At 28.0% G+C, this 25,861-nt stretch overlaps 1 protein-coding gene and 2 pseudogenes across 3 annotated transcripts; 2 read left to right on the forward strand and 1 right to left on the reverse strand.

The window, feature by feature from the left end:
- The first annotated feature begins 8,353 nt into the window (after nucleotides 1–8,353).
- Nucleotides 8,354–10,150, forward strand: LOC111317090 (putative WRKY transcription factor 15). 2 transcript variants are annotated; one of them, XM_089753989.1, is made up of 4 exons: nucleotides 8,354–8,499; nucleotides 8,645–9,378; nucleotides 9,467–9,592; nucleotides 9,829–10,150. In XM_089753989.1, the coding sequence occupies exons 2-4, from the start codon at nucleotides 8,678–8,680 to the stop codon at nucleotides 9,986–9,988; spliced, it is 987 nt and encodes a 328-aa protein (XP_089610115.1). In that variant the 5' UTR covers nucleotides 8,354–8,499; nucleotides 8,645–8,677; the 3' UTR covers nucleotides 9,989–10,150. The 2 variants fall into 2 exon arrangements, with proteins under 2 accessions (XP_089610115.1, XP_022775162.1); XM_022919427.2 differs by lacking the exon at nucleotides 8,354–8,499 and having other exon boundaries at nucleotides 8,576–9,378.
- LOC111316201 (uncharacterized) lies at nucleotides 9,916–13,061 on the forward strand (annotated as a pseudogene). The gene is made up of 2 exons (XR_016333419.1): nucleotides 9,916–10,055; nucleotides 11,457–13,061. The product of XR_016333419.1 is annotated as an uncharacterized LOC111316201 (transcript).
- On the reverse strand, nucleotides 12,414–15,605 carry LOC111316446 (homoarginine-6-hydroxylase 2-ODD-C23-like; annotated as a pseudogene).
- Between the last annotated feature and the right edge of the window lie 10,256 nt (nucleotides 15,606–25,861).

The following is a 25,861-nucleotide window of genomic DNA, read 5'->3' on the forward strand; positions in this document are numbered from 1 at the left end:
AAAGCTTAATGCTTGAATTTAGACAAAATTAAAAGCTGGAATTCGTAAAACACGAGGAATTTTCTTCTCCTAAATTTGCAAAATCAGTAATTATAATTATGATTAAAAACAACAGGACATAACATAACTAAACCGTTAGAATTTATTTATAATTGTAATTTCTGATATCTGTAAATTCCATAAAATAATTGAATTATTAAGTATTTGCAAATCATATATTATTATATAGTTCTACTAGATTTCAAAATTATATGGATTTTTTTTTGTTTATTCTTTTGTTTTCAAGTATATAACTATATTTTTTATGAGTAATATTTTTTTTAAAACGACTTCTATCAACTACTTAGTTGATCCTAAGTTGACTTCATGAATTATATCTTATAATTCATGATTTTTTGTTTATTTATATCTTACCAAGACCCAAATATTAATTGCCTTATATTTACTGGATAATAAAAGAATATAAAGCTCAATTTTGTTTACAAAAAATAAAATAACCAACATTAACATAAATAGAAAAAGATCATCTCTATTATTTAAAAAATAATAGAAATTTTCATTATTTTTTTCAAAAACGAATAACATATTTTTATCTAAATTTGTGATTGAAATTTTCATAATTTTAAACTAAATATAAAGTTAAATAAAACTTAATTAAAAATTATTTCAACAAATATTAATTTTAAATTTAGATTAAAGTTATTCATCTCTAAATAAAATAGTAAAAACTTTCATTATTTGTGAAATAATTGAAAAAACCCTTCCCAATATAAACATCTAATAACTTTGTTTTTAGAAGAACATCTAATAATTTATTTGTGAATAATAGTTTATAATTATTAAAAACCAAATTTGTTAATTTAAAATACAATATAAAAATAATATAAAAAAAGAATTAAAAAAATGATATGATTTAAAATTTTAATAATAATTATATATAAATTTAATAAAATTAAAAATATATATTTTATATTTTATGTCAATATAAATTATGATATGTAATTTTTTTATAAAACACGATATAAATATAATAATTTTAATATTCTACACGATATGATAAAAATACATAAGTCTCCAAATCTAATAGAAACACCAAGTAAAATACACAACTATTTCAAAAAAATAGAGGAGCCTTTAAGATAATAAATACAATAATATGATATGTTTTTTAAATTGCTATATAATAAAATTAAGTTTAGATATAATATTAAAATATTTTTTGTTATATTACTAAATATATGTTAGAAATTATATAAAAATATAAAAACCAATCTTTATGAAAAAAAATTGTAAGAAGATTTTTAACTATTAGTGACAAAAGAAAAAGAAAAATTTTAAATATGTACTTATAGCAATATGAGAAACGAAGTCCATATAAGATTATGCCAATGATCAGGTAATATATAGGAAGATCAACTCTAATGAAATCATACAAATTTTTTTTCATCATTTCCCTTCTTTTCTTCTGTTTTTTCTTTGTCAAACAAAGAAAATGATTATCCTCTTTTTCATTTTCTTTCTACTCATTGTCATTTATATATTTTTTTTTCTCTTCTTCCAAACACAGAAAAAACAACAATTGCACAAACTTTTCAAAGTTGGGCCATAACATTTTTGTTGATTCATCAACATAAAGTGTTGCCATAGGACTGAAATTATTCGATTAATCACTATTCCTCAATGAAACTTAAAAAGCTAGAGATGTCACAACAATTACAAGCATAAAATAACTTTTTGATTGTTCCTATTTTTCAATCTAAAAACTCCTTGGCAACACTCGAACAATCATGATTGCTGTTAGAAAAACTATTATTTTCAATAGTAATTATTTATTATTAATTTTTATAAAAAAAGTTACAGTTTGGGTAAAAAAAATAATTACAAAGATTAAAATTTGAATCCGAACTTATTAATTATTATCTTTTAAAATTATTTATATAAATTAATTAAAATAAATATCGAATTCAATTAATTAATATATTTGTTTATGAATTTACAAATATAACTTAATTATATGCATTTAATTTAAGCGACAAGTCAACATTGATTATTCTTTTTTATAAAGTTAAATCATTATAACGTCTTAAATTGAATTTAAAACCTCAGTTTTAGAAGTTACAACTATATACCATGTGAGATTATTCTCTTCTTTGATTATTTTTTTCATTAGAAATGTGAGTATTCGATAAAACGAGGCAAAGAGCTTGAGGAAACGAATGCGGTTTGGAAAACGGTTGAGTACAAAAGAGAGAAGCGGTTTGGTGGGGGTGGGTAGGTTGATTACCTTCATATCACCCGACTGAAAGCGGTGAGTTTCCTTTAGAGTGAGGCAAACTATATACGTTTGCCTCATTAATTAATTTCTCAACCCAAAGCTTCCTTCCAAGGGTTGGATACTTGCTACACTTTGATTTTGTGAATGATTGATATTGTTAAGGACATTTGGGATTAAAAATGTATAATGATCTTTTTCTTTCTTTGAAGCCTTTAATAGGTAATCAAGAGTATTTTTATTATTTGTATCAATTTGATATATCAGATCAATTTGATATATTCAGTGTCATGTCAGTTCAATATTATTTTTATTATCCTCATAATTTACCTATAAATATGAAGGTCTAACACTATTAAAGCTTATTCATCCCACTCCATTTCTCATTTTCTTGCTTCCTTTTCGATTTTAATCTTTTTGATTCGTAAAAAACACATTTTGCTTTTACCTCTAACCATCATTTTATTCTCTTCTACTTTTCCAAGAACATCCCTAATTCGTAGCTTGACATCAACAAATATAAATTACTTTTTTTTTTAAATCATAATTTGAAAATAATAAAAAAATTATAAATACTGAAATTTATATGAATCAATCGAATTAAATTTTAGATTCTTATATAAATAACTTTCTAACATGAATGTATATGAAACTCATTAATACTACAGTGTAATTGTTCAAAATTTATTATTTCTATTTTTAAAACAACTATGTAATATGAAGTATCATATTCAGATTAACCAACGAACTCCTGAATGAATCGTTATTTGCCTTCTCAAACAAACAAGAACTTTGTAATTAATAACATAGTAACATCCTTAACCTACTACTGATGCAGAAAAGTAATGGAGTTGACGATCATTGGAGGAGGCCAGAAAGCGAAAAATGAACCAAAATCTTAAGTTGTTTAATTAGACTTTAAATCTATGAGCTGAACACCTGACATTCTAGAAGTGAGCACATCAGCGCAATGCCGCAATACATAAGCAGACTTGAGTACAAAGTAACAATGAAACACTAAAAAAAAATAACATAACAAGGTTGTGTCACCGACAATGGTTGATGGTTCAATCAATAAGTTAATTGCTTTGATATAAAATTATTTATATCAAATTAAAAAAAATCAACAAAAAAAAATATGAAAAATATATTACGAGAATAAATCTATTCACGAATAGAATTATTCATTCAACCTGTGAATTTATTTGGTTTGAAATAAATTTTGAATATGAATTTTAAATTTTAAAAAATAATAATAATCAATGTCTCGAAAGTTTATTTTATTAATAAATTTATTTTTGGTTAATTATAAATTTAAAATATATTTTAAAATATTAATATTTTAATATATTAAAAAAATTAAGTTTCTAGATCAATCCGACGTCCCATTCCAGTCCGGCTCATGGATGTCACTTAAAAGGCCTTTTAATATATAGCAACTTCCATAAATGCTTCAAACCCTCCTTGGCACTGTTTTTTTTTATATTAATTCATTAATAATTATAGAAATTAAAGCATGATGCAAAGATGGCGACTAACGAAAGATATGGCCTAATTTAAAACCCTCATACCAGCGGAGGAGGTGACCTAATGATATAGACTTGAAAATTAACGAGGTTGGTCAAGATTTTAAATCTACTAATTAATCTAGAAATCTTTAGGTGTTTAATTAAGAATGATTGTGACACCTTGCTTGACTGAAAGAATACTCGAATTCTTAAAAAAGAAAATTCAGAATTTAATCTAAACAGATCATTCGTCTTTTTTAAGAAGTGAATTCTTATAATAATAGGATTCAATTTTCCTGTTTGTATAAAAAAATTCTTAATTAGAGCCGATGAAATTACAATTTAAAAGTAAGAAAAAAGTTCTAAAATTCTTTATGCGTTTCTTAATGTTATAATTTATTATTGTAAAAAAAAAAAAAAAAAAACTCTTAATTGGAAATTACAATTTAAAAGTAAGAAAAAAGTTTTTTTATAATTTCGCAGCTTTGGGTCACAGGAAGTTCGTGCCCTTTCTTTTCCAACAATATCACATTGAGACCTTTTGGGCCATATATCACATTAAGCCTATTGTTTTCAAAAAAGGCCGAAACAGGGAGCATTAAATCCCTAATTTTAATAAAAGGCCCAAAATTACCCCTATTGTTAGTCAACTTGTTTTTTCAGCCCAAAACGAGAGAAGAAATAGAATTGTAAGAAAAAAAAAGAAAAAGAAAAACAAATAACTCCTCTTTTCTTCAAAATTTACAAGAATGCAAGAAATATATTGTTGGTTTGCATTTGAAACATATTGGAAGGGAAATTTCTAGCTTTGCTTGGATTGAAAGTTACTTAATTGCATCTTTTCACACCAATTCCAATTTTTGGTCATGAAAGTCCAATAGTGTTCTTCATTGAAACCCTAACAACCATGCTAAATTTTGCATCCTATAGAGTAGATATCTATCTAACCATGCTCAATAAAAAACACTTGTCCCTCTTTTAATTATAAAATTTGGATCTAAACTATGAAAATGATTGTCCTGTTTTCATTGCATTTTATAACTGTATATAGTAATATAGTTTAAGAACATGTGGGGAGTGGTATCTTCTTGTTATAAGCTATTAGAGTCTTATAAACCAAATTTAACTCAATCATAAAATTCAATATAAAAAATTATATATTTATCTTTTAAGAGTCTTTTTGGGAGCTTGGAGAGTCGAGGTCTAATCATTAAACGCACCTTTAAATATGGTGAGAACAAGTTTTGTTTTTTTACGTATTTGTATTGGTTTATTTCACGTATAAAAATATAAAATATGAAAATTATCGTATCATAATTCATATTTATATATTTAATTTTTTTTATTTTTTTAAATCTAAATTTATATGTTATTTTTATTAAAATTTAAAATTATATCATTTTTCATATCGTTCTTATAACATATCATAATGTGATGTTTAAAATTATTAACTTGTTGGATAAATCACAAATGGATAGACATTATCAAATCAACCGTATTTCATATTGTTCTTATCGTATCGTAACTTCAATCGTATTTTTAGTAAATCGTAAATAGATAGATATTATCAAATCAACTTGTTGAAATTAATAAAAAAAATCACTTTCTTTTAACTAATGTAGAATTGGCATAAAAATGAAAATGATGTAGACGTTTAAAAGAAATTAAACAAACAAACAAGCAAAAACATATATAGGATCATTTATTGTCAATGGGGGTAGTAAGGATAGTTCAATTACATTAAATTTAAAAAAAAAAAAAGAAACAAAAGAACATGAAAGATTGAAAATGGCGAAAGACTCCACAAAATTAACAAGCTTTCGGTTACAAGTCAACAATTTAGGCGGCCCAATCTACAGCACGCCTCAATTTCGTTTCCGCTGCTTTTCCGTCTTTGACTTTTGGACTCAGATTCTAACGTGGTCAGGTCAGGTTCATGGAAATTGCACCTTTCCTAGCCTTTTTTTTTTTTTTTCCAAATCCCACGTGTTCTCTCATTAATCTCTGTTAGTGTTTGGTTTTTTTAAAAAATATTTTTAAAGCAAAAAACCCCTAATTTTGCAGGATTTAGGGTTGTTATAGTTCTGGAAGTGACAATTAAATCAGATCTGATCTGATATTGAATATTTTTATAATTTAAATTAATTTAAATCGAATTATAAAATAATCAAAATGAAGTGATTCGACATAAGAAGTAATTCAAAACCAGAATGATCAAACATTGATGACAACTCGAGCTGAATTGACTAACACATTGAAGCGATGCAACAAATTAAAAGCTGTAATTTGTTTGAAAACTTGAAATGATTCGACGAATCAAATCTCTAAAATTATTTATGCCGAAATATGAGTTACAGGCCAAACAGATTCAAACCAATTAGTACATGTATATTAGCATATTTAATACCATAACAGGCGAAATTCAAATAGGATTGTGATGTGTTATAAATATACTTGTGAAAATTAGCAAGAAGTGTTAATCCCTATCACACTCGTTAAAGTTTTTTTCTTGTTACTCTTTCTTACCTAATATTTTGATATCCACCAAAAATCGTACTCTCTTACCTAAATTTTGGGTATGCATCAAGAATCCAAAGACTTGAACTTGAAATCGAGAAAATTTGTAAACAACTCCAATAGTTACTCCATACATGAGAAAAATCAAGAATCTCTTTTCTTTCTGATATCCATAAAAAATTGTAGGACTTGGAATTTTAAAATTTGTAGACAACTTTAAAAGGATCAAAGAAGCTGTTAAATAATTGACCAATAAGTAAATTTTTAAATGTTGGTGAAACAAGTATGCATAAATAAAATATGTCACTTATAATTATTGTAATACAATTAATCAATCATAATGTAGTATTGCGTATAATCTATCATAAAATTATATAGAGTTCACATTTTTATGTAGTGAACTTCTATATATTTTTTTATTATAATTGACTAACTATAATATTATAAGAAAGAGAATTATAGATTGAATTTAGTATTGTTATACTATTGATTTTTCAAGGCCGGAAACTAATAGCTTAATTTGAATATTGTTACTTGGTATAATTCTAAGCGGTCAGAGGCAGAGGAGGACTGGACGACCCCTAATTTGGGGTTGCAATGCTCGTGACTGAAATTTGGACCTTTTGCTTCATTTTCCTCATTAAATTATAGGGTTTTGATTTATAAAATGGTAGAATGGCCACAATTAACGAGGGTTGACAAAAGTGATGAGGGATAAATATTGGGTGCTAAATTCGAATTATTCCACGATCTCTCGTTAGTAGACGATTTGTAAGTTTGAAAAATTCGTAATTAAAAATTCAATAAATTTGTAAATATCAATTGGATCTGATGGCTTATCTTAATTGAAAATAAAATAATTGCTTAAAAAAAAAAAAAGAATGGCTGCAATTGGTGCACCAGCCTGGTCTGAGTGTGAACTGTGAAGAGGGTTCAGATGCATCACCATCTTTGCGAGCGTGTGAATTAGTATTATATTTGTCAAGTGATGATCCCTTATCTTGACACAAGACAATGTAAAATTTTTGTATTCACTTGTATACTTAGATTCCATTTGAGAATTCAATGGGAATGCTTCTATTGCATGGAAGATTCATTTTATGATTGTACCTAAAAAATATAAAAAAGTTGGAAATATATTACCAGTAAAATGACCCCCAAAAAATGCTGTGAAAAGACATATGGTCCAATATACAGGTGATATTCAAACATTTGAAAACAAGTGCATGGACGAAGAATCACTCAACATAAAATAGTGGATTAGTGATCAAAGTCGAGTTCCATGTAGTTAGAGTTGAAAAAAAATTAAATTCGAATCTTATCCTTGTCGGAAATGTCGTTGGAAATCCATATCAAGATCATGGAATAAGATTTGGATATAATAATTTTTTTAATTACATATGATATTGAACTATATAATGAGAGATAGTCCTTTTTTATTTTTTTCACTTCATAAATTATCTCACTCAATCATATCAAAATTTGAATTCATGCTTTTCGTTTGGAAACTTTATACTTTAAACTTTTATTATTGGACCTTATATCCTCACCATATATTTTAAAAAAAAAAAGTTTGGTTAATGTATACCTTAAAGCACTATTTTAGATAAATTAAAATATTTTTATAATAATTATGATAATTTACAATTAATGTTATAAATTTTATTTTTAAAAATAAATTATTTAATATAATATCTTAAAAAAATACCCTTCAAACATCAATACTACAAAATTGGCAAGTTAAGAAATTTGTCCAAAATGTTAACTTTATCGTACACTCAATGTTAAAAAATGACCCAAAAAAAATCAAATAACTTCCCTCAATAATTTCAAAAAATAAAAATCTCAATAAATTATATATTGATAAAACCTTATAACTATTATTATGGATCAGACGGCTTAGAACAAAGTGTTGACCCGATCTTCCCCATGTCCCAACCTCCCTAAGACCAATTGAACCTGTCGGGCCCCACTAATTAGTCCCAGACATTAAGTCAATGTCCCCGACGTATAAATTATCCTATAATTAACCAAAATCTAGAATATTAAACAGAAGAAATTTGAGAAAAAGATTGTAAATAAAAGAACATTTTGGTCTTAACGCTTACTAGATCATACTCAGAGTTTTTTTTAATTATTTTTATTTTGATGTGGTTGGATCTTATTCGTACCCACATTTTACGGCAAATGCTCAGATGACAGGTATGTTACCTAATTGACCAATAGGGGTTCCATAGCCGATAGCATCATTTTGACCAATGTCCAGCATACTCTTTATCAACGACCCCTCTCTCTTCGTTTTCTTTTCACGCTTTTATTTTTCTTGCTTTGAATGGTTTTATTGCAGACATGGCCGTGGAGCAACAGCTTCACAGCCAAAATGGAAGAAAACGCAGTCCAAGAAGCAGCTTCCGGGCTTGAAAGTGTTGAGAAACTCATCAGGTTACTTTCTCAAACTCAACAACAGCAAGATGATACTAGTAATCAAGAAAAATATCAATCTTCTCCGATCTCTACAAGATCCTCCTTGGATTTAGAAATGGACTGCAAAGCTGCAGCAGACGTTGCCGTCTCAAAGTTCAAGAAAGTTATCTCTCTTCTGGGTCGAACCCGGACTGGACATGCTCGTTTTAGAAGAGCTCCTGTAGCACCACCTGTTGCTACTAATACTGAAACTATTTCTCCCCCTGTTAACCAAAACCAAGCAAATCAAGAGCACGAACGTAAGGTTTATTACGCAAAGCCGATCCAGCAGATTCCATCACCGGTTACTTATCATTCTCATCATCATGATTTTTTGCCTGTGAAAAGTGGGTGTTTAGAGATGAAAGATTCATTAACAACCGTCACTTTTTCATATTCTTCTGCTGGGAATTCGTTTATGTCATCCTTGAGTGGAGATACTGATACCAAGCCGCCATCTTCATCATCTGCGTTTCAAATTACTAATCTTTCTCAGGTTTCCTCGGCTGGGAAGCCTCCTTTGTCTTCTTCTTCTTTTAAGAGGAAGTGTAGCTCTGAGAACTTGGGTTCTGGCAAGTGCAGTGGCTCTTCTGGTCACTGCCATTGCTCTAAGAAAAGGTACATACACATCCATCTTTTTCTCTTTCTTTTACATGTTATCAATTTAAGCTCTTTTTCTTACTTAAGTTGTTTTGGCCTTTGACAGAAAGATGAGATTGAAAAGGGTTGTAAGGGTTCCAGCAATAAGTCTGAAGATGTCTGATATTCCACCAGATGATTACTCATGGAGGAAATACGGTCAAAAACCGATAAAGGGATCTCCACATCCAAGGTATATTTTCATGAAATCTTCTATATATATTTCTTGTTTTTGAGTAAATTAATCTTTGAATATGAACAAGTAGATTGGTATGTTTTCAACTTTTGATTAGAAAAATTTCCGTAAGTTTCACACTTTCCATTCATTTTCTGTCAAAGCAAAAAGATAGTTAAATTCAGTTTAGTTCCCCCAAGTTTTATTTCTAACGTGTTTTTCTTTTTGTCTGCCGTTGAATTATGATTGAACAGGGCTTACTATAAGTGCAGTAGCGTTAGAGGATGTCCAGCTCGCAAACATGTGGAAAGAGCTTTAGATGATCCAACGATGCTAATAGTCACCTATGAAGGAGAGCATAACCATTCTCTCTCTGTTGCAGAAACCACCAATCTCATCCTGGAATCTTCTTAGGACGAAAAACATTTCAATGCAGCAAAATCCCCATTTCTCAGTTAATCTCGAAGGAGATTTTTAGTGGGTTCGTTCATTTCCCTGTAAAATATATGGGATTTCTTTCCTTCGTTTTCTTTTGGATTTTACAATTATCAAAGAGAGAAATTGCGTTTCAATTTCCATGCCATCTTTTTTTTTTTTTAATTCGTTTGCTTTGATCATTTCTTTGGGCTCTTGTTTCAGATGCCTACTACATACTTTTAATTTTCTTTTTCTTCCATCAATGAAGCAAAATTTCCAGATTTAAATAGTAGAAAAAGCAGAAAAGAAATTAAAAGAAAAGGACTCAGTCAAACAATTGGAAAGATGTGGACCAATATGTCGTGTTAGGAGCGTTTGACTATAACTACAGTTAGGTGTCGGGCATAGATTCTTTTAAAATTTTTAATGCAAATATTATTTTTTTAGTTGGGGGTTTGTTTGGATTCTAGGAAAAAGGTTGGCTAAATTTGGAGAAAAATGGAGACAAGGATTGTTACTCTAATCTAATGAGAAAATGAAATTATGTCAAAGTCAAAAGGGGTGGGTGGAGAATTGTTAAGTTTTTTGGCGTTTCCTCAATCTTGTTAACAATTTTGTTCTTTGCTTGCTTAGCCTTTTTCTCTACGTTGACAATGGTCCCCACTCCTTCATTATTATCAAATTTATCATTGTAAAATTTGTGATGTGATAATATAAACTAATCCATTTGGAATAGGGAGTAATGATAAATGATTAGAAATAAAGTTATATCAATACATGTTTCTTTTTTTTTTTCCGAAATTTTGTTATCAAGTTTAAGAACATATTTCATCATTATTGAAAAAAAAAATATATATATATATATTTTAAATCTTTCGTTTTTTATTTAGTGACAAAAAAGCTTTAAAAAATATATTAAAATTTGAGTTCGAATTAAAATTTTTTTTTATGCAATAGGATGTTGTTTTTCTTTGAAATAAAAAATATATATATATTTTTAAAAAAAGTAGCTGTAAAATGCTTGAAAGACTAGCCAAAAGAAGAAACAAAAACCCGACCTATCATTTAAGATTTTTACTAAGGATCCATGTAAAGGCTTAAATCAAAATTTTTAAGTGATATTCATAAAATTTTTTATTTAAAATAGTTAAATTAAAATTAAAATTAAAAAATTTCCTTATATAAATTAAATTTGTAAAATTTTAATAAATTTTAATAAATTTTGATATATATATTTAAATAAATATTTTTATTAAAAATATTAATATAATTTTTATTATTAAATAAATATCAATCAAATTTTAATTATAAATAATATTTTAAATAATTTTTATATTATATTATATTAATTTATCGATTTAAAGTTTTTATTAAAATTTTTATTAAATCATTTTAAAAAAATTCTACAAACTTCATTTTTTGTCCACGGAGTTGGGCCTCTTTGATCGATTCAAACTCGTTTCAGGCCGGACTAAATCCAAAATCAGGGTATTTCCTAATTTACAGGATAAACTCAAATATGCGAAGATGTTGGAGGATGCTGGTTGCTCTCTGTTGGCTGTTCATGGCCGAACGAGGGATGAGAAAGATGGGAAGAAGTTTCGAACTGATTGGAATGCCATTAAAGCTGTTAAAAATGAGCTTAGAATCCCAGTTCTTGCCAATGGGAACATTAGGCACATGGATGATGTTCGGAATTGTCTGGAAGAGAAAGGTGCTGATGGGGTGCTTTCAGCTGAGTCTCTTCTTGAGAATCCTGCTCTTTTTGCTGGATTCCGAACTGCAGAATGGGTAGCTGATAATGAAAAAAGAGAATATGGATGGTAGACTAGACCAGGCGGATCTGCTTGTGGAGTATTTGAAGCTCTGTGAAAGATACCCTGTCCCATGGCGGATGATCCGATCTCATGTGCACAAAATACTAGGAGACTGGTTTCGGATTCAGCCTCACGTTAGAGAGTATCTAAATACACAGTCCAGGCTAACATTTGAATTTCTTTACAATCTGGTGGATCGGTTACGGGAGTTGGGTGTAAGAGTTCCACTTTATCAAAAGGATGCATTTTCAGCCAGAGAAGCTCAGATGAGGGTGTGGCTATTTGATTGGCATGGCCCATGTTATCGAGTTGTAGGAGCCTAGAAGATAGGGAAAATCAGATTCTGCTTTCAGGTTTACCTCTAACTCCACAATTTGATTCGTTGTTCTTTCTTAATTCAAACAATATACAGTTCTGATGAATAGGCAAAACAGGAGGGCTTTTGAGCTAAAAGAAAGAATGCCCTAATAATTTTTTGGTAGAAGATTATGAATTTACCCTTGTTTTTTTGCTAGAGCACTGAAGACAGTGTATTCGATTTGCCATTGTACAACGAAAATTTTGAAGATCGGTTATTAGGATGGTAAATTTTGATTAGGAACAAGTCAAGAAGGCAAGAGATCAGTTCTTTTATCCTCAATCAAATCACAGACTCTGTTTAAACAATTATTATCAATGCAACTTAGAGACAATTTCAAGTCAATGAACAATGAGACGATGGGACCGAAAACTATAACCTCTACGTTACAAAGTTTGTTTGAACTTAAATGGTCACCATAAACAGCTTTTCCAAACTTCCGAGTTCCAAACAACTTTTCCAAACTTCCGGCCGTTTGCAAAATCAATAATTTTCAGGACCATTTGTAAATTTTAACCTCATAAAAAAAGGCGACACAGACTCGATGATCGGAGGGTTGACTCGCATGAACCATAGGACTGTATCTGCGGCTGCACCAAGCTTGTAGGTTGTAGGTATGTATGATGTAGTAGACACAAAATAGAAAAGCTCCTATAAAGATTTGAACCCACTTTTAGCATGGAGTCGAAGTCAACGTACCTTCAACATATCACCAATGTTGCAGCTAAATGTTCCAGGAATCCAAGGAGCCGTGATCCACTCACCAGATTGGTTAATTTCTCACTTGCACAACTTATGTAGACCGTTAGTTTTATTCTTTTCTCTACTCAATTTTATTTTTTTTTATTTGTCATTACACATTTATTTGTTTATTTATTTGGCTGTTCTCATCTTACTATACAACTCAACTTTGCACAAAAAAGCTACTGAAACTCCCCTTTGTAACTCTGCTTTTAATTGCTTATCTGTCAAAGAATCATTATTGAAGGACCAAAAAAACTTTAAAAAAGGTAAATAAAAAGAAACAAGAAAATTATACTAATATGGGGATATATAATATCACACCCTTTTTACATTCATTTAATTATATTAAATCACACATACTTTTAGAATTGGTTCATACATTTATTTAATCTTGAGCCTCATCAAGATTGCTTGTGATTAAGTAGATATGATCCAGCTTAAAGGTCAAAGAGAATATATATGGTTTTGGAGTCACTTGTATACCTTCAACATGTCACCAATGTTGCATACAAATGTTCCTGGAATTGGAGTTGCTGGTGTCCATTCCCCAGACAGGTTTCTCACCTGCAACAGTGATTAAGTTTTTTTTTATTGTAATTATAAAATTTGAATGAAGTTTGCATCTTCATTGATGGATGTTAAAGTTATATATCACCTCGAGTGCGGTTATGTCATCATCTTGATTAATCAAGGTTAACAGACCATAGTCAGTGTGAATGCCGCTGAAATTGTTTGGCCGCAAGACATGGATATAAAGAAGAAACAAAGAAAAAGATTTTCACATTAGCCTGTGTTGGCTGGTAAGGAAATGAAGAAGAAATTAATGGTTTACATATAATTTGTTGAATTATTGATTAATTGTTACCATCCAATGTCGTTTTCTTGGCCATTTGCTGGTGATATTCCAGGGTATCCAATAAGACGCATTACCCAAAATGCATCTCCGCCTCTTTCACCTTCAAATTCATCTGCTGATCCACCCACTGCCAGAGCAACTCCCCTCATGATTTTTCTTGAAAGATCTGAAGAATAGATCACCAAAATGCCAAATGAATAATTAAATTTCTAGATCAGATAACTGATCATGAGAAATATAGTGATCAGCACACAAAAATGGCGAAGTAGAAAATATTGAATGTTTTAAGCAGACGAGATATGCAAGAGAATTGCCTGTGCAAAGTCTGATATACTCCTCCATAGATGCTTTGAAGTTTGCAGGATCTTGTGGCCTGCAGCAAAATGGTAGATAATTAAGGTGAAGGAAAAATGCAAAATTCACAATATTTTCACTACTCTAAAATTTACTGCAAAATCAATTATACATTCTTAACTTACCATTGGTTACATCCTTCCAAAATCTCGCCAAGTGTTCCATACATCCCTCTTTTTACTTCTCTATAGTACTGTCATAAAAAAAAAACCCACCATACGTAAAGTTACTATTAACTTGAGGAGATAAGCTGAAATTTGAATATTTTCTTTGATTTTCTGGTATCCCTTGTAGCATTATAATATATTTTGTCAATTTTATAAGCAACATTTTTTAAAAGTGGGTGCTGATCAATTTTTGGCCATCGAAAAAACAATGGTGGCAAAATGTACTGTCATTTTATCTCAATGGAAATCAATTATATAACCTGTATCCGCTAGCCGTAGTCATTTTGATTTTGAGCTTTTCATCGTAGGGAAGCGCAAAAATTTTGTGAGTAACATCTTTGACCTCCTTGATAAGGGACTCGGGAACACCATGACCCTTCTGTTTGATGACCATAAATATTTACGTAAGAAGAAAAACAGTGATATTTCATATCTTCAAATGTAATTTCTTTAGTACGAAATTTAGTCTTTAACCGATATGTTGATTGCTGAATATAGTAAAGAGACAGATATTGAGGAACAGAACAAGATTAATGACGGAGAAAGTTTGTACCACGTAGAAGAATCCAGTCTTTCTGCAAGCCTAATTCAATTGCTTAACGACTTCACATTAAGGATGTAATCGATTGAGTTCCAGTCGATATAGTATTAAGTTCGAACTCGATTTGAAATTTGAGGCTTGAAACTCGACTCAAATTAGATCGAATTTTATTTTTTTAACTCAAATTCGACTCGAGATAAAAATCGAGTTATTTGAGCTCGCTCGATTAGACTCAATTAACATATAAAAATAAGTTCGATTTTTATATTCGATAAAAACTCAATTATTTGTACTCGAACTCGAATTCGAGTTCGAGATATTTTATTAATTAAAATAATAAAAATATATTTATATATAAAAACTCAATTAGATTCTCGAGCTACTCGAATCGGGTATAAAAATACTCAAACTCGACTTGATTGATGAGTTAAGCTACTCAAGCTCGAACTCAACTTAATAATAATTGAGCCGAATTCGAATTTTATTCGAATCGAACTCAAGTAATTTGTGGATACTAAAGTATCATTTACACTCTTATTTCACATACACCTGCATCTTGAGCAATTGTCAGATTATCCCTTTGGCCACTAGAGGACCAACATCTGTTTCCAAAGACCCAAAAACAAAGAAGGATGATTCCCTCGATCTACCTTTTATTCAATCCATTTCTTAAATTTACTACATTAATTTTCACTCGAATAACTCCGCGTTGAAAAACATATTTGAGAAAAACAAGGAATTACCAATAATTGGGATAGATTTGAAGTTTGTGGTCATATTTGTTATTGTTGTTGTTGTTGTTGGTGTTTTTGGTGTTTGGCTTTGCTGCTTAAATGTATTGCTAGCCAAGCTAGTGCTACAAAACCAAGTTTGGTCGTCCAATATATATATATACACATTGGATGGTTGGTAGATGCCAAAATTTACGTCGTCGGGCCGCCTCTACACGTGCTTATGTTCAAAGATAATCCAAAATATTTATACATGTAGCCGTCGAAATACCGACGCATTGCACTTGAAAATTTGAACTTGAAAAGATATAAGACTGGGAATTTAATTCTGACAAATAAATTATCATATTTGCATATGAATTCATTGAATATTTATCAGTAATAAATTCATTAAATTTAAATTTACCTTTATATATATATATTTATCAGTAATATACCATGCACTATATATTAGATACTTAAAAAAAAAATTCTATTCGATTAATTTGGTCAGCCCTAAGATCTTAGTAAGTATATAAAGGATACTTACGACTCAAATCTTAAAATATTTCATGAAAAATATTTTGAAAATATTTTTTGATTCATTGAAGATAACACACGGTGATTAAGTTTACTTGATCTTATAAATAGCAAGAATTTCCACAGAATTAGGTATGAAAGAAATATAATCTATATGTGATCTTTACGTGAGAGATGAATTTGTAAGGATTTAAAAAAGAATTATGTAAAACATGGAGTTATATGAAATAAAAGATATTTTATGTGTTTAAATATTATAGAATATGAAAATTAGAATTGTTTCCAATTAAAGTTCAAGATTAATGTTTGTTTATTCAATAATTCCTACTTTTTATAATTTTTATGTTTATAATAAATTTTTTTCTTCCTTAAATATAATTAATTGAAGTTATAGCACCTTAAATATAATTTTTTGTATATGATTTATTTCATATTGATATCTATTTAAAATATAATTTTGTTTTTTGAAAATCCCAAAATCATATGGCCACCATGTGCATGGGCACGTGGCCATAATATATTGAACGTAAAAGAAGATATAATTTCATATATAAATATTATATATTCTATTTGTTTCAAAATATTTATCATGAATTAATTTTTATAAAATTTAAAAAAGTTTTAATTTTAATATATTTAATATTCAATTTTAAATTTTTTTATAAAATTAAAGTTTCAAAATTTTTAATATCAAAAAGTAAAAAAATTATATAAAATATTTTTAAAATATAAAAAATAAAATATTTAAAAAATATATAATTTTGAAATATCTAAAAAAAAAAAATAGATTAAAAAAATGAGATAAAGAGAGTATATATAATATATATATATATATATATATATATGAACTAACTTAATTATATATGCGTTCTATGATTTTTCCCTTTCAAGAAAACTTTTCCCTTTTTTTTTTTTTTTGTCAAAAATTCAACGTTTAATTATTACTTTATTTTGAGAGTATTGAAAGTAAATTTTGTAAAATTATAGGATTGATGTCATATATATTGATGTCACTAGTAATATTTTTAGCTGATGTCATAAATTAAGCCTAAGAATGGCTGCTTCAGAATAATTTTTCTGCATTTCCTACATGGTTTAGTTGGTTAGAAATAATTTAGGAACGGACAAAAGGAACATAGAAAAGAATATATATATATATATATATATATATATATATATATATATATATATATATATATATACATAATTGGCAAGCGTCCGACTTTCTTTTGGCTATCCACACAGATTTATCCATTTGTTTCTAAGTCATCGCCAACTCACCAAATAATAATTGGATGAAGTTGAAGAGTAATTTGGACTTTAGCTACTCCATTTTAAATTTTTAAACAAAAATCTAAAAAATAAATTTAATTTCAAATAATGCAAATTCATTAGAACTAATGGCAAAAAAAATTTATTAGATTTTAGTGTGGATCAATTAAGATTAATTACTGACCAAGGTCATATATGTTATATGAAGATTATCTTTATTTAAAAAATTATAGTATTTCTCAAATATGATACATATATGTTGTAAATATTTTATTTAGTCCAGACTTGAAATAATTAGATCCAATTTGATTGGACCTAATTTGATTAAACCCGAATCAAGCCTAGCCCAATTATTATAATAATTATTATTACTATTATTTTATATTATTGATATTCTATTTTTATTGTATTTATATTATTTTTTATTTGTTTTTAATGTATATTTTAAGTAATTATCTTTGTTTATTATTTTTGGGTTAGTTTATCTTATTATTATTTGTTTAAAAAAAAAAAAGGAAATGATAGAAACTTAGTTAGAAGAGTATTCAATCGGTTGGATAAAAAGGTTTTTTCAAAAAAGATAATAATAAAATTCAGTTTTAATCCAACTATTAAATAAACTCTTTGAAAAGTTTAATCCGAGTTAAAGCATCATTTAGACTTGCTTTCTTATCTATGAATAGGTACCAATTGACATAAAAAAGACATAACAAATTAGCAAAAAAATATATACAAATCAATAGTGAAACAGAAGAGAAAAGTTTGTCTGACAGAAACGTTGTGGTTTAAAAAAAAAATTTTTTTTTTGAATTTGTTAATTAGAATTGATTCAATTTAATATGGGGCAAAATAAGTTGATTTGGGTGATTTGATGGGTTTTTTTTTTATTTTTGGAAAAACTCTAGAAAATTTCATATTTCTGTGAGATTTTCCTAGCTTTTGACGTACTTTTTTAGTTTTGGTAAAGTTTTCGACAAAACTTGAATCTTTTAACATTGTTTTTTAGAATCCGATGAAGTATTTAATTGGTATTCATATATTTTAGAGAGAGATGGAGGAAAAAAACTAAAGAAAAAGAAGGGAAAAAAGGAAATATGAAAAAAAAAATTTAGGTTTTTATATTATAATGGAAACGACGCCATTGAGAATATTAAAAGGGCAGGATCCGTGTGTCTGCAAGTGGGCGATCCGACTCGTGCCACTCAACCCGTTTTTGACTTGTTCCTAGCCTCCTTAGCTCCAATCGAGTCGAGCCGGTGTGCGAATCGTCCAGCCTCCTTTCCTTTTTGTAGCCCAGTCGCACCACACCAGCTAAGCTGAACTAGTTCTTTATTATGGTATTTGATTTTTATTTGTTTTTATTTTATGCTATTATTTTATTTATTTATCATTTTTTAAAGGGTATTCTGCATGATTTATTTTTAGAATAATTTAGAAAGTATTTATTGAAAAATAAAACAAAATAAAGCATTGATAAATTTTTTAAAATAAATAATAATTATCTAATGACGAAATTTTTAAAAATTACAAATGATCAACTTTTATAAAATTTTTAATAATAATTACTATTTAATTTTTTAATTTTAAAAAATAAATCTTAAAATTTTGAGTAAAAATATTTGATAATTATCTAATGACGAAATCTTAAGAAAAATCACAAAGAGTTAAATTTTCATAAGATTTTTAAATGAAATATTTTTTTAAATTCATCTCAAATGGTGAAAGAATTTAAATGAGACTTCAAAAAATAATTGTCATATTATTTTTTTTTTAAAGATTAAAAATTTAACAAGAGTTTAGACTCTAAATAGACCTAAATGGTGAAAAATTTAGAAATAGATAAATAATTTTTTTAAAATAAACTCAAATGGTAGAAAATTTAAAAATAAAATTTATAAAATAAAATAAATTTTGAAAATAAAATTCTCAGTAATCACAAATAAATGATTATCTAAGACATTTTCAGGTGAGAAAATATCTTTAATTTTGGCCTAAATGGTAGAAGAATTAGATGTATTTGAAATAAAAAATAAAATCAATTAAGCTTTTCAATGACAAAGCTTCTTCAAGAAAATAAATATGATTTTTGAATAATCTTGAGGTAAAAAAGTAATTTTAAGAATTTTATCAGATTAATGAAAAAATTTTAAAAATTATTTTCAACATTTAAATATCAAAACTAAAACCATTAGAACTATAAACTTTATGATAGTTTAAAATAAAATGGTTCTATCCTTTTTTTACCCAAAATAAAATGTAGGGGTATTATAACTTTTTTTATATGTAATCAAATTTTCGAACCCTATTCTAATTAGTATACTAAAACCTATTCTTTAGAAACCCTTAATCAAGTTTAAGAACTCCTTAAAATGATAAATTATTTAGGTGATCAATCACATCTAAATAAAATATTGATGGTGACTTCTTATATTGTGTCTAATTATAGGTATATGAATCTATATATTATGACATACGTTATATATGAAAATTTAAATTAATTATTTTATGCTCATTAACCTTTATATTAGTTGACATATTATTGAAATTTACTTTTGAAGGTTACGGGACTGAAAAAATTTATCTAATTATTATATATTTTTTAAGTAAGCAATAAGATAAAAAATTTAAAGAAAGCAATAAGATAAAAAATTTAAAGATAAATTAAAATTTTCAAAAAACAATTATTTGATGCATGATCATCTATTTAAAAAGTTGAATTCAAATTTATTAGGGGTAATTTTGGGTTTAGAGGGTAAATTGATATTTTTTCTCTTTAGAGATTATCATAAGATAGTCAAAAGTATTTTTAACTTTTAGATCAATTTGATATATTAGATCGATTTGATATATACAATAACATATCAACTTAATTATATTATTATTCGACCCTAGAACCTTTCATTTTTCATTTATAAATAAAATTATTCAAATATTATCTATCTAATCTAACTTTTTCTTATATTTTTTCTCTCTTTTCAACTTCTTTTCTTTGAACTTCTTATTTAAACATCAAAGCACAAACATAAAAAATATGCTCTAATTTTATTCTACCTGCTTTCTTTCCATGTGTATATATATATATATATATGTAGATACCCTAATTGGTTCGAGCCCAAACCCATTGGGCCTGATTCAATGAGGTCCAAGTGATAGGTCCAATTGTTTTTTATTATTATTATTATTATTATTATTTTGAATTTTTATTATTTATTTTATTAGTAAAAAAAAAATGAGGAAAGATTGCAAATTCTGCCGTGCATAGGCACTAGCAGAATTGCAATTGGTTTCAATCTCTACAAGATAGTTCTTAAAGTTTCTGATAATGTTAAAATCCGATTGAAAAGAAATTTTTAATTAATCAGAAACTATGTTGAGTGTTCTCTATAAATACAATCCATGAACAAATCAGAGGGAAACACAAAAAAATATAGAAGGCAAAATTTAAAAAATTTTCTAAAGGGTGTCAGAGGCAATTTTAAGATTTTTAGGATTTTTTTAGAATTTTTGGCTTTTTTTTTTGGAAAATTTCTGAAAATTTTTCAGTTTTGGTTGAACTTTTCAACGCCTATTGAAATTTTCGGTGACTTTTTCGGTGCCGTTTGAAATTTTTCGACAAGGAATTTCAGAATCCGGTGACGATTTCAATGAAAGTTAAATTTTTTAACAAACTTTCGATGATACAACTCAGATTTCGATGATGCTTTTCAGAATCCAGTGAAGATTTAATTGGTGTTCATCTAGGTAAAAAGAGAGATAGAAGAGAAAGAAGAATTATGTTAAAAAGGCTAAAAATTAGCCTTATATACCCATTAAAAATGACGTCATTTTGGCCTTACTATTCCCAGAGGATCCGCGCGTTTTCAAGCGAGCGACCCGACCCGTAACGTGACCTGAACCAGCAATCGCGTCTCTGCCTAGGCTCTAGTCGAGCCAAGCTGCAAATCGAGCCTCCAAGCCGCACCTCTGAGCCGGTCTTTGTGCCTCAAGCCGAGCTGTTTTAGCCGCGCCAAAGGTTTTTTTTCTTTTTCATTTAGTTTTATTATTTATTTATTAATTATTTTTTCCTTATTTATTTAATGACTAAATTAAAATAAGTTATTTATTTAATTAAACATCCTTTAATTTTCAAGTATCTCTTTAAAATGAAATTTTGAAAAAAATATTTTTTGAAAAAAAGTTGAAAGTATCAATTTTTCTTGAAAATAAAATTTTCAAAAAAAGAATCTCTTGAGGAAAAGTTGGATGTATCAATTTTCCTTAAAAATAAAACTTGAAGAAAAATATTTTTAAAGGAAAAATTGAAAGTATCAATTTTTCTTGACAACAAAAATTTTTAAAGAACATTTTTAGAAAAAGTTAAAAGTATCAATTTTCCTTAAAAATAAAACTTGAAGAAAAATATTTTTAAAGGAAAAATTGAAAGTATCAATTTTTCTTGACAACAAAAATTTTTAAAGAACATTTTTAGAAAAAGTTAAAAGTATCAATTTTTCTTAAAAATAAAATTTTTAAAATAAAAAATTTCAAAAGCATTTTGAGGAAAAATTAAGAATATTAATTTTTCTTGAAATTAAAATTTCAGAAAAAAGCATTTTGAAGAAATTTTGGAAGTACCAATTTTTCTTAAAAAATAAAAATTATCAAGAAAAATATTTTTTAGGAAAAGTTGAAAGTATCAATTTTTCTTAAAATAAAAACCTCTAAATGCTTTAAAGAAAAGTTGAAAGTATCAATTTTCATTATATAAAAGTAATGAGTTTTTTTTCTTATAAAACGAAAAGAAAAAGATTTATATCAAAAGTCGAATCATTATTCCTCTTTTTTTATTTTTTTTCTTTTTTTTTCTTTTCTTGAAAATTTTTTAATGTTAAATAATCCGACGATGGAGCCTTTGCAAGTAGAATAATAGTTTTCTTGCATACTCTTGAAGTGAGAAAACTTTATTAATTTTTTGCCAAAAGTATTGGAGTCAATTAAGAATAATTTCTAATAATTAATTATTTAATAAAATTTTTAAAGCTTAATAGATAACAGAAAATTGAACTGGTACCATCTTTTGATGGGCATTGTGAGAGTGCTATAACTTTTCTCACACGTAATCGTACTCTCGAACCTAGTTCTGGTTTTCACAGATATTAAATCTACCTTTTAAAGATACTTAAATCAAACTTAAGATTTTTTTTAAGGGATGGTTTCAGTCAGGTGGTCAATCGTACCTAAATAAAAAAGATTGGTGGCAACTCCTCAAGTCAATGTCTAGCGATAGATCTTTAGATCTAAACGTTATGACAGTTTGATGATTCCACTGGGGACAGTCGAGAGTCAAGACAGCATATAAATTCGTGTTATCCAAAAAGCCTAATAAAATTGAATTCTTTGTAATTTTTTTCTTTTTCATTCATTTTATTTATTTATATTGCAAACTATGTCATGCATATGCATATGTAATATGAGCTCTATACCTGAGTTTCGTCCTTCTAGGAGGGAGTAAAGTACCTATGCTTTCGTGAGGTTCTAATGCTTCCGTAGTGACTAACGAAATACTCTCACTCAAATTGAATTCTTTCTGTTAGTAGCCTGTGATAGGTAAGGTTTGGATCACCTTACTAGTCTGTGATGAACGATGATATAAGAAATAATTTGAAAACCTTTAGTGGTCAAAATCGCTTAACCCAGCATATAATGTATACTGAAGAAGCCAACCCTAAGATAGAGCCATTCCTACCTAATGATATATATACCCCGAAACTAGAACATAAAAAGAAACAAGTTGTGTTGATTATTTGACTTTGTGCATTTGCATTATCATGTCATGCATTATTTTTATTGTCATATGTAACATTATGCATCTGGATCATTTTCATATTAGATTTCATCCATGAAAATGTACATTTCATTCGTGCATCAACATATCATACATAAAATATAGCATGGCATTTTTAATCATAATTATGGTGCTAAAGGTTCAATGATAGATATACCAAGTAACCTTACTCACCAATACACTACAAGAGCCCGAGTCAGACAAATGGAATAAAAAAATTTTAATCATCTCAAGAGGATAAAGAAAGCTCAAGAGAAGCTAAAATGAGAGTTGATTAGGATTTTAGAGGCTTTAAACAAGTTAAATAAGGGAAAGAGTGTAGAAGAGAATACTAGCTAACAAGACCATCGTTCACAAGAGAATGATGACCCACTGTATTCTTCTAGTTTTAGGTCACATCAAGCTCAACTCGCACAAGGTCCATCACCACAGTAGTTTACCTATCCTATAGGGTACATATACCTTGAAATGCCATCAATTTCAAATTCATGATAATATCAAAGTTATGTAAATTCTGTCTTTACTGAAAAGGTAATAGAACTAATATTAGTCCCTAATTTGGATGATCCAGAAAAAAAAGATAAGATGAGGCCCAAATAGAAAGAGACTTTAGAAGCCTCAAAAGCTAAACAGAAGATGAAATTGTTAGAGGAAAAGTTACGAGCCGTAGAAGTCATTGGTTCTTATGGTTCAGTGGATGCTGTTGGGCTCTGTTTGGTCCCAGATATGGTAATTTCTCTAAAATTCAAAGTGCCAAAGTTCAATAAGTATGATGGTACAAAGTATCCGAAAACTCACATTATCATGTACTGTCAAAAAATGGCTGCTTATGTTATTGATGCATGTATTTCAAGATAGCCTTACGGGCTCTGCTACTAGATGATATGTCTAACTAGACAGGACCCGTATTCATTCTTCGAGTGATATGACCCATGCTTTCATTAATCAGTACCAACATATTATAGACTTGGCCCTTAATCGTATTTCTTTACAGAATATAAAAAAGAAAGTGATTGAATCATTTAAGGAATATGCCTAAAGATGAACGAACATAGCCTCTTAAGTGCAGCCTTCATTAACAAAAAAAAAATTATGGTATTATTCATTAATACTTTAAAATCTCTTTATTATGAAAAGATGATAGAAAATATCATAAAAAATTTTATCGACATGGTAATCTCAGGCAAAATCATTGAGAATGTCATTAAAAATGGTAAATTGAAAGAAAAAGAAACAAAAAAAGTGTCAAAGAAGAAAGAGGTAGAAACTCAAGTCATGAGCTTTGATAGACAGTTCAAGGGTTATCAACCTTATCTACCATAAGGTTACTTTTCGTACTATCCTATTGTGAATAATATCTCACCTTACCAACCATATCCACAACTAGTTTATCCACAATCAGCCCTTCAAGTACCTGCGTCAGCTTTAAAATCTAACAACCAAGAAAAAGGTTTAAAAAGATTTTAAGATAATTAAGAAAGGGCATATATTGACCCTATTCCTATGACTTACACTGAGTTATTCTCAGAATTGGTCAAGAACAACTTGGTATCTCCAGTTATTCTAGAACCATTAAAGTCACCCTATCCAAAATGGTACATGCTAATGCGACATGCAATTATCATAATAGGAATGTGGGTCATTCTATTGAGACTTACCTTACTTTTAAACATAAAGTGCAAAGTTTGATCTAGAAAAACTTAGTGAGTTTCGACAAATCAGGGGGTAAGATGTCAATAAAAATTATTCACTCGATTGCATACGAGCATGATTTTAGAGAAAGATGTCAAAGTTGGTTGAAAGATATGTGTCATTTTAAGATTTCTTTTAAAGTGATGTTAGGATTTCTTTTATGCAATAGGATTTTATTTGTTATCATTTTAATAAAAGGCAAGGATAATGCATTTTATTACATTTTCTCTTTCATTCAATCATTGTTTCATTCTTTATCACCTTTTATAATTTTTCATTCCCATTTTTAAAACTCCAAACGATGAATGTTTAGATAATGATGCTAATAATAATTCTAAGATTTAATTTTGAGAACTTATTCACATTGATTTGAGAAGATTATTTGAAAAAAAAAGTTATTGACAGATATAAGATGGATATATCTTAAAAATGTAATCTTTTATGAAAATCCATGAGCTTGTTTTTTTTCAATAGATAATCTTCAAAGAAAGCATTCACATTTGAAATGAAAAATGATCATCTTTCTTTTATCATTTAAAAGATCATTCATTACTACCCCTTTGAACCTATTATGATCATCTTTAAAGAACCTCAACCAAAGATCACCCTCTACATTGGAGGGTAATTTTTGAAAAAAAAAAAAGGTAAAAGATCACAAAAGGTCTTAAAGATAAAAAGAAAAAGAAAAATAAAAGAAAAAAAAAATGAATGTCACACATGATTTAGAGTAAAGTAAAATGAATATTTTTATGAAGAATGAAATCGATGAAGTAGTGAAATAATATGGAATGGGGCAAACAAAACTTTGAGTTGAAACTTGGATGAATAGTTCAAATTATAAAAGATTAAGGTATTTAAAGATCCTCTAAAGCTGAGGTAAAGTTTGATGAGCTCAAAATAATTTTGATAGTTAATGGAATGAGTTTTTGAAAAAAAAAATCCTGGATTAATGTTTAGAATTGTCCGAATATTCATTGTTTGGATATACCATTCGT

Source organism: Durio zibethinus, chromosome 24, assembly GCF_047325235.1.
Source record: "Durio zibethinus cultivar Kanyao isolate XHJ-2024 chromosome 24, ASM4732523v1, whole genome shotgun sequence".
In the NCBI taxonomy this organism is placed as follows: Eukaryota; Viridiplantae; Streptophyta; class Magnoliopsida; order Malvales; family Malvaceae; genus Durio; species Durio zibethinus.